The 10,301-nt window shown below is 49.5% G+C and overlaps 1 protein-coding gene across 2 annotated transcripts in view; it reads right to left on the reverse strand.

Annotated features, from left to right (window-relative positions):
* CAMK1G (calcium/calmodulin dependent protein kinase IG) overlaps positions 1-9,431 on the reverse strand; it is a 28,006-nt gene extending 18,575 nt beyond the window's left edge. The window contains exons 1-2 of one of the 2 annotated variants that reach the window (XM_007451566.1): positions 9,379-9,431; positions 372-492 (exon numbers count right to left, since the gene is read on the reverse strand). In XM_007451566.1, the coding sequence (XP_007451628.1) occupies positions 372-463 (92 nt within the window). In that variant the 5' untranslated portion in view covers positions 464-492; positions 9,379-9,431. Of the gene's footprint in view, positions 1-371; positions 493-9,378 lie in introns of those variants that run through there. The other variant, XM_007451567.1, reaches the window with a different exon arrangement.
* Between the last annotated feature and the right edge of the window lie 870 nt (positions 9,432-10,301).

The raw sequence follows: 10,301 nt of genomic DNA on the forward strand, positions 1-10,301 counted from the left end.
AAATGAGGAAGCTGGGTGAGGAGGCCCAGGAAGGTTCTAGAGTCACTGAGTCTCCAGAGATGCTCCAGGACTCCTCTTTCCTGCAACCAGGGCAGGACTCAAAACTTGTCACAGATCTGGAAGCAGGGCGGGGGCCTCTGGGAGTAAGGAGGCAGAACCCTGGGGAAAGGGCTGGATTGTTCTCTGTATTACCCCAAGGTGCCTTTCCCTAATCTACCCCCTGAAGCCCCTACTCTATTCCCTGAGAGCTGTTGAGATAGTGTTACAGCAGCCTCAGCCCAGTTTATCATTCTCTGCCGGCCCAGGATGACTCTTTTCCGACTCCCCACAGCAGGCAGCCCAGCCACCCTATCCTCAGCCCCAGGACTCACGATCCCAGCACTTCCATGAAGATGAAAGTTTTCCGGATGTTGGTGGTCTGTTTCTTCCAGGAACTGCAGTCATCTTCTTCCTTCCGACCCATTGCCTCCAGAGTTGAAGCTTCTGGGGATGCTTGGTTTGAGGAAGGGAAGAAAGGGTCTGATCAGGTAATTCCTCCAATCGGATGAGAACAAGTTGTAAAAAGAATCTAAAATACATCCTGTATGTAACAACTGGAAGGAAGGACTGGAAGCAAAACCTGGGTAATTGGCAAAAATAAGACTTATTCTCTCCAATTGCTTTTTTTAAAATTTTTTTTTTGCGGTACGCGGGCCTCTCACTGTTGTGGCCTCTCCCGTTGCGGAGCACAGGCTCCGGACGCGCAGGCTCAGTGGCCATGGCTCACGGGTCCAGCCGCTCCGCGGCATGTGGGATCTTCCCAGACCGGGGCACGGAAACGTGTCCCCTGCATCGGCAGGCGGACTTTCAACCACTGTGCCGCCAGGGAAGCCCTCCACTTGCTTTTTAAACTACCATGACAAATTTTATTGACCGTCTACTGCATGCCCATTGTGCTTGCCCCACGCTCATGGAGTTTAGAGTCTAGTAGTGGAAAATCCACTTTGTGCAAACGTACATAAGGGCGATAAGACATACACGAATGATTAACATGGGACTATCCACCTTGAAGGCATCTGGGCTATTTCTTAAGATACCAAGTAATCGCCCAGGTATTTATTCAGACTACCGGGTCAGTGGCCCTTCTTTCTATTATCACAGCTCTGATGCCACCTCCAGTCATTACTGTTCTTAACTTATGGGTTACATGAATGAATATTAGATGAATGAGCATTGTGTTTCCTCTGCAATTCCCACCACATTTAGCACAGTGCTGGAAAAACAGTTATTCATTAAAATCTGAGTTGAATTGTGTCCTGAGCTTACATGAGTTCTCTCAATACCATATTTATTCAACAGTCAACACCTATGATGTGCCAGGGGCTGTACGTATATGTACCCTGCCTGTATCCCTCTAAATAATACCTTCGGTAAACTCTCCTTGTCGATCAATATATGTCATCTGTTTCCTGTTGGGACCCTGACTGATGTAATGAGAAATGGAGAACCAGAGAAGTGGTCTTAGCTTCTAGTGAGGTAGATAGAGCAGATCTCAAATCTTTTATAAGGATGATTCAGAATGATTACCTGAAGATTAGCTAATCTAGCCAAGGTTATAGAGCTAATTGTTTACAGTCTAGATTTCTTAGTCAAGACTAGGAACAGAAGCTATGCATCCCTCACTGTATCACACTGCATTCTAGCCCCGACACCTAGCTCTAGTGTCTTAATTAATGTTTTTCAATACGTTTTTAGACAAATGAGTTCCTGTTACATTTCATTGCAAGGTAAAATTACTTATGGTACTTAGTGTATAACCTGGTGGTCAGGTGAAGATCACAGGTGATGGTTCTGCCTTCCTAGGGCCGGGAGGCTGGAGGGGTCAGGAAGCAAACAAGTCAGCTAACGTGTATACAGTGACAAAGTGTGGCTAGATCATAAAAGAACAAAACATGAGCTTGTTAGAGGGATAATCAGGAAGGGTCTTATTTAGATGAAGGTCAGGGGAGGACTCACGTCATAAAATAGGTTCTGTGATACAGGGGGAAACCTTTTCTGCCTTTAAGTGACAACTGTGAGGCTTAAGACCATGGAAATAAGAAGAATGAGACACAAGGATGGTCCTTGCTAGGAGGAAGAGGTGTGGAAAGACTGATGATTTTGGCCCAAGTGGATCCTGAGAAGGAGATGGGGAGACAGATGGTGTAGTTGTCAGAAACACACATCTTGCTTTCACCCTCTTGTAGTAAACATCCATGTAGGAATGGGGGAGATCGGTGACATGGATGGACGGGCTCCCCAGGACTCTGCTGGTGGGAGACCCTAAGCCTTGGAGGAACTCTGACTTCAACACATTTAACAGTCATCACGGGACAGGCCCAGATGGGGGAGGTGAGTGAGTCAGTGTCACATGACCTGCAGGGAGTCCAGAAGTTCCTCAGGGCCTGTGGGGGCTGGACCCACGGCTGACCAAGCTCCATGCTCAGTGGCCTCATGTTGTTAGCTTGTAATTGACCACAGTGGGAGTATTTACACCATGGGAACAGGCAAATGCTACCATCAGGGCTTCTCCACTCCTCGTCCCATCCGCCAAGAACCAGACGTTAAACGTTTACCAGCTCACCTCTGCCCGCGGCCCTGGTGAGGGGATATAGAGTTGCTAGGGCTCCTGTCAACCAGGATCCAGAAGAAGAGACGGCTACAATCAGGGCTTCTCACGTGGAAGCAAATGTCTGGAATCAGGCCTTTAGTGGAGGATGTCGGCCTGATGCCCCAGGGGACAGATGGGACCAGGCACACCTCAGAGGTGACTAGTCAGCCTCTGTGAGTTCTCAGGGATCTGAGGTCCCTGATAAGTAGGGGGCCCCCTTCTCCCTTGCCACAAACAGGTCAAGTAAGTACCTTATAACACAAAAGGCTACCTTGAAAATGGAACAGGAGGAGAAAAGACCATCTCAAGGCTGTGTTTTCCTGAAAGATACTGGATCAACCAAATGAGACTCTTTATTAAACCTGAGATGCTATAATGGACAAGTTCAAATGTAAAGTTGCCCTTTGTACCGTTTTTTGCTGCCTGGTAGGGTGGGCATTCATGGGGAAGATTTTATAGGAAATAAAGAAGCTACATCTTCTTTGTACATTTTAGTCTAGGGTGTAAATGTGCAACCTGGCTATATAATAATTGGTGGCTATTATTATGAAAAACACATGTGGGCAATGTTAAGCATTCTTTAGCATTCGATACAGCTGAATGTAGACCTGGTGTACCCTTGTATCTCCAGGCCCATTTGTTGATTTGTTCCTCTTGGCAGGATGGCAGCCCACAGGGACCACAGCAGTTCAGGGCACAGGCAGTGGCCAGAGGAGGACTCGCTGGGCATACAATGGTGGGCTGATCTTAAACTTCAAGGGCACAGTCTACAAGGTGGAGACAAATGAACCCTGACTGGCAGAGATTGCTTTGGGGAAGATGAAATATTGGAACAGAGGGCTATCTTTAGCCAGATACTATTCTGCAGATTCTTAGCCCCAAATCTAGCAGCTTCCACTTATCAGAGCTGTGCTTGGACCAATTGCTTCTTACTGTATAGACACAGGACAGCTGAGAAGTCTTGAAGGATGTAGGGGATGAGGGCCAAGGGCTGGACCTTAAAAGGAGCCTATCAACAGGATTAGTTTGTGCGATTCCCTCTCTGTCTCTCCCCTCCACACAACAACTGGGCTGTAGATGCCCCTTTTCCAGGTAAAGAGCCAATCAAGGGCCTTCTTTCCAGCACAGGCCCATCAGTGGGGCATGCATCACTCCCCCTTCTGAAGCCCCTGTGGATTGATGGGTCCACTTTCCAGGAAGCATCACCACCACATTAGCAGATCTGTACTCACTGTTCCTTCTTTCCCATTGCTCTTAAATAGCTTAAAAACATGGTATTCTTAGCCTAAGCTCGGCTATAAGGAAACATCTTTCCCGCCCACCCCTCCTCCCATACACTCAGCCCTAACAATTTAGTTCCATCTTCAGAGCCGCATGGAAAGCTCAGGGACCCTGATCTGAAACTCCACTTCATTCCCACCCCTCCTTGACCTTGGAGAAACCTCAGGGCCCCGGTGCCCTGTGTGCGAGGGGTCTAACTGTGGGCTCTGAGATGGGGGGCGGGGGTGTTCTATTGCTGCATCCTGTTTCTTTCCCTGAAAATCCTCCGTCTCCTCTCTCAACTTCTGTAACTGAGGCCCTTTCAGAGAAAAAGAAAAATTCCCAGAAGGTTGAAACTCCAATATTGCTCTCACTTTGTTCTAAAGTAACCCCCACAGGGCAACACCAGGCTCCTAGTTCCTGCTCTGTTGTATGGTCTTCCATATGACAGATGACCTTCCTGATCTCTTGGGAAAAAATTTCATAGCTGGGGAGGAGACTACAGAGGGAAAAGTTATTCCTAAAGGGCAGGCTGCACAGCCTTGAGGTGGACGCTACCCCTGAGTGTGGCGCTTTCTGAGCTTCTGGGAATAGGCGGGTGGCGCCCAGCCTGCCTATTTATGAGTTGCTGCGGAGAGATGCTCAGGCTGTGAGCCCAGGAAGCAGGCACGCTTTACATGCTTCTTTCACGGAGTGTTGCTGTCCTCTCCTTCCCAGGCTCCAGCTGGTCACAGGGGCAGCAACTAGCCCCAGGCAGAACCCGAAGGCATGTGACATTTATCTTCAGGGGCCTCCTCGTTGCCATCACCATATTACATAGGTACCAAGTCATGTTATGACGCCACCCTGCCCAGGACCCTCTCTCTGGATACTCACTCCTACCTGCCCTGGTCCACATGGCCTCTTTAGCCAAAGTTTACTACCTTGAGTCATAGCCACTTAAGACTCTGCTCTGAGGTGCTTTTAAAAAGTTAATCAGCAGAGCTAATTGCTTCAGAGTGTCACCCCACCTGATGAGACGTCCCAGAATCTCGGGGGCACCATGTTTGAATCCGGAGGCATTCAATTCAGTCCAATCCAATGTATGTTTCCCAAACCCGCAGTAGATTCCTAAACTGGATACGGGTAAACTAGAGGAGATGGACACATGGAAGGGGAGAATCTTCGAGTAGCATCTCTGCAGCCTACAACTCCAGATAATGGCTCTCAACTCTGCCTATGGGAAGAGCCTTCTCCAGTGCTCTCACTTGAGGCTTCTGAGCAAGGAGGCATGAATGACTTGGAGGCATGGTGGGCAAGCCTCAGAGCCTTCCTGCGGGACCAGGTGTGGCTCCTTTACTGACCCCAGAGGAATTAGCCCACCCTAAGACCACTTCTGGGGTTCTCCATTCCTTGAGAGCATGACTCAGAAAGGACTGTGGGTCTTGGGAGGGAGGTTATCAGTTGTCTTATAAGCACATAAGAATGTGCTCCCTGTCTCCAGGTTGGGACACACAGAATCATGGCAATATATAAACTGTTTGGTTATAAAGGGGCCTAAAGACTAAAGCTGGGACATTCTCTTTCCTGGGTCTGGCCTAACACAGTTTCCTGGACTCTGGCCTATATTGGACTTCTCATCATCCTCTGGATTGAGAGGCACACTGGAAAGAGGTCAAATTCTCCAGTCTTGGCTCGGCACCAAGAAGTGTGCAGCCCCAGGCAGATCACTGTACATCTCTGGGCTTCCACCTTTCTCCTTAGTAAAAAGAGGAAAATGGACTAGATTAGGGTTCCTTGACATTTGTTTTTCAGAATATTAGTCCTAGGAGACTCTCTGTAAGCAAAGCAAATTTGCTAACTGCCCTTTCTTGGAGATTCATATTCCGTGTTAGCTTATTAAAGGCTCTGGGGGCTGTTAAAGACACCTGCTTAATGCCCTTTAACCTAGAGTGTCCCTCAACTTTACTAGACTGTAACTGTAAATTCTTTCCTTTTGCAACACTTACTAGCATCCAGAGGATCTATGGTTGCTCAGAGCCTACTGGGGAAAGTGGGGACTAGGCCAGCTCTGATGTTCTGTGATTGTATAAATGAGCAATAGATGAAATTTCCAGCAGCTTTCTGTCATCACTCACAGCCCTGCTCTCCTCTTGGTGCACAGGCACGTGGCTGGGTCTGTGTGTGCCACTTCCAATTCATAGGCTGCAGCTGAAGTGGCTGGTCAGCTTGCCAGAGCTCGGGCTCTGGACCTGAAAAGCTCCTGAAGACTTCTGGCTGGACAGACCCTCCCAGGAACACCGGCTCCATCTCTGGCCCTCCCCCTAGTCTGGCATCTCCAAGGCCAACTGTGCATGCCAGTTTCTGTTCCCAAAATCACCGAGGAAGGTCATTTTTCAATTGCCTCTTGCAGTTTATTTCAGGCTCAAACCCACATTTAAGTTTAATCAAACCCTGCTGCAGTGACAAGCCAGAATTCTGTGCTGCTTTGTTTGGTGGCTGAGGGGTCGACACATAAGAGTCACTGGAGAGAGCTGGGTGTGTTACTTATTCTTAATGCGCTCATTTTCCTCATCTGCTGAATGGGACTAATGATCCCTGCTCTGTTTATTTCCCAGGGTTCCTGGGGGCTTCCAATGCATCAACAGGCATGAAAGCATTCTGTAACCTCTAAAGTGCTGTGCAGTGAGCCCACTTTATAGGCACGTGGATTAAACACTGGGCAGAGAGAGGGGAAACAAACAGTTTAAATAAGGGTGAGCACATAGCAGGAGACGTGAATCTGCTATTTCCTCAGCTGGTCTCGGCTCCCACATGCCTCTCAGGTGTGACCTGCATCTCACTCTGTTTCTAAAGTGTTTGAAGATGTATAATTTTTCATACATGTAGCGCTGAAATGCAAACCAACTACTTTATCTGCTACTCAACCAAGAAGGCAGAGATCTGTTGGAGCACAGAGTTAACACTGCCTGGGTTGGGTTTCTCCATGGGCTGGTCTCCACTGGGGTACCTTTCTAGGCAGGGTTCAAGAGTCATAGGTGTAACTGTGTGTCCGCCACACGCTGCCTTTAAGACCCACTGCCACGCAAGAGGCTCACTGTACTGGGTCCCCTGGAAGGTGAGAGGAGGGACCTCCACCTGGGGAGACGGAACAGGAGGAAGGACGGGCTGAGCTCAGAAGGGCTGTGGCAAGAGCCACAAGGAGCTCTGAGTTCCCAGCCTCCCCCTCCCCCTCCCCCGCTCCAGGACACGCTCCCTGCAGCTCTCTGGCACCATCACCAGCTTGCTTTCCACGGGGGTAGCTGCTCACCCCAGTCCCCTCGCCCTCGACCACGGCCATGCACCAGCACTTGTAGGGCTGGCTCGCAGCCCGTTTGGAGAGAGCTGCCCCCCACTCCGCCCCTCATTCATGCTGCAGCCCATTCACTCTGCTGCCTCTGGCAGGCTGTGGCTGGGCCCTGTCACTCAGGGATGGCAGTTTAGTACTGGCCGCGTGTACGTGCGTGACTGGGGCACAGGGGGTCAGGGAGGCGCTGGTCTCTTGGAAGGGGATTCTTTGTAGTCGCAGCCAGAATTGCAGAATTGCTCGCAGGCCCTAAGGTATTCACTGCCTCAGACTGATCACCTGGGTGATCCCTGTGCTGGGCGCTTTACCTGCCATTATCTCGTTTAATGTCTTTCAAGGTAGGTATCAGGTATCGTTAACCCCATTTTATAGTTGAGATACTGATGGGTAGAAATATTAAGAAAAATGCCCCAAATCAAACAGATAGCAAGTGACAGAGCCAGGCACGAGCCCCAGTTCATCAGACCCCAACAGCTGTCTCCCTGTCCCCCACCACGTAACATGTTGCCTCTTTCCTGCGCGTGGTTGTTGGGATTTCACTTACCTCCACCCTCATCCTTAGGATGCTCTCCTGTAATCCCACCAACCAACTGATTCCCCCTGGAACGCATGGCTGGCTCGGATGATCTGGGGAAGGTTGGATCCCGGGAACACTCAGATTTCTCAACACTGAGACTGGGGCTGGCCATCTGTCTCTTGCCTAAGTGGCTTCTGGCTCCAGCTCAAACCTTTTCTCACTCTAACCTTGAGCTTCTTTCCCAAAGTTTTGCCCTATCTTTCTAAAGAGTGCTCTTAATACACATAAAAACACCCACACTCACACCTGCACCATAGGTATCAGTAATATCATGGAAAGGTCACCGACTATGTCAGAAGATCTGGGTTCAAATGCTATTGTCATCAAATGGATTTCACCAGTATCCAGCTTTGCCTTGTGGAGTCTCAGTGGAACCACCCTTTGCCCTACCAGCCCAATGGGCTTGTCTTAAAGATGATTAATTAGAAGCACATTACTCACTGTAGAGTGTGGTTCCCATATCAAGTATTACTAAGCACTTTGTATTATGGCCTATTGGGTCTTGTCTTTGGCCCCAGTTAAGCTTAAGTCGGTAGGACTGCCAGGGGCCGGGCTGTCTCCAGCCTCTGATCTGGGAAAGATCATCTCCTCACCCAAGATGGAACCTGCTTGACTCTCTTGACCCTTCTCAGAGATTTTCCTCCTCATCAACTGATTTGGCTCCAGAACAAGCAGCTGGCCAGCCACGCACTGCTGCCAGAACAGCAGCGAGAGCCCCGGCAGCCGTCCCCGGGAGCCTCAGGGTTAATGTTTGTGCGTCAAAGTTACGTGGAAAGAAGGGGCCACAGTGCGGGTGGGGGTGGTGATGAGTCCAGACCTCCTTTTACCATTTTTACCTGAGAACTGAACTAGGGAAGTTTAAAGACAGAAGGGAGAGAGACTTGCCCCTGGGGAAGGTGACTGACAGCGGTGTCCCTGCTGAATTCTGCATCCTAACGCAGCGGGGGACAGAAGCGGGCTCTGGGCCACGGACCCTGCCAGGAGGCACTGAGGCTGGTCTGCCTGCCTTGGGTCTGCAGAGCCACTGACTGCTTACAAACCTCCTTTTTGCCCACTGACTCTCCTAATCTTCACAACAACCTAGACAGGTAGGGAGAACCAAAACAGGGCATTGCCCCATTTGACAGATGGGGTCTGATAGGTTAAGAAATGAAGGCTGAGCAGGAGGGAGGGGTGCAAGGGCGCTGGAAGTCCTGACACCCTGCAGATGGACAGCCCCTCCCAGGCACAGAGCCCAGAGGGCTGTCCCTAAATGCAAGCAGGCATGGCAGGAGGGGCACATACAGATATTTTGCTCCCTTTTCTTTGCCCAGGAGTGTGAAAGGTTCCCACTCAAGCCAACCCTGAAGTGATGGCCAGATAATCCCCGCAGAGGTCCTACCCGGACACCCATTCAGACTTATCTTCCAAGGCAGCTACAACTTCCCCTTGATACCTTGAGAGTCAGGCAAGACAGGAACTGGGGCTGAAATAAACACCCAAGTTGCTTGCAAGAGTGGCTCTTCAAACCCACTCTCTTGGTGCCACGAGCCTCCCTCTAAACAAAGAAACCTCCTCAAACCAAATAAAGAAGCAGGTTCGTCTTACCCAGGGAATCCGAGAGAAAGGTGCCCGTGGCCCTCCCACTCCAGCTCCTACAGGTCTGTGAGGATTAGCTGCTCCAGCGCTTCAACAATAAACCGAATTAAAGGGGAGGAATGCAGGGGTTTTCTTTCCTAGGACTGTAACCAGGCAGCCTTAAAGGGGAGGAAAAGTAGCTAGGGCGGCTTGCATCTCTCCTTCCTTTCCTCTGCCTTCCCTTCCCTCTGAGCAGATCCAGAAAAATCCTTTTGCAAAGGTGCCCTTTTATGCTGTGTGTGTGTGTGTGTGTGTGTGTGTGTGTGTGTGTGTGTGGTGTGTGTATGTGTGTGTGTGTGATTGTATTTGTATGGAGGTGTGTGATGGAGAGAGGGAAAACATAAAAGGCAAAAACAAAACATCAAATTAAAGGTTTCCATTGGCCTGAATGGGGTGATAATAGAAAATCAGAGACTGCTTGCCTCCGTTTCCCTCTTAACCACTCAGTTGCTGGTGTATGTTGTTTAAAATACCTTCCTGGGCAATAGGATATCTATACTGGCTGAAAGCAGAGACTACAGAACCTTCAGTGTCTTATAAAATGGAAGAAGCACTTGGATATCCCTCGGGGGGCCCGATGCTGCATGGTTTCACCCCTCTCACCTGTTTCTAGAAGCAAAGCATTCTGATCCCCAAATCTACCATCCTCTTTTCAGGTCTAACCCATTGGACCCCAGTAGACCATTCGCCTCCTTCTGGAAGCTCTTAGCTTTTAAATTGTGCCTTTCCATTTTTTTAAAAAAATTATTTATTTATTTATTTGTTTGTTTGTTTATGGCTGTGTTGGGTCTTCGTTTCTGTGCGGGGGCTTTCTCTAGTTGTGGCAAGCGGGGCCCACTCTTCATTGCGGTGCACGGGCCTCTCACTGTCGCGGCCTCTCTTGTTGTGGAGCA

Source organism: Lipotes vexillifer, unplaced genomic scaffold (assembly GCF_000442215.2).
Source record: "Lipotes vexillifer unplaced genomic scaffold, Lipotes_vexillifer_v1.1 scaffold111, whole genome shotgun sequence".
Lineage (NCBI taxonomy): Eukaryota > Metazoa > Chordata > Mammalia > Artiodactyla > Lipotidae > Lipotes > Lipotes vexillifer.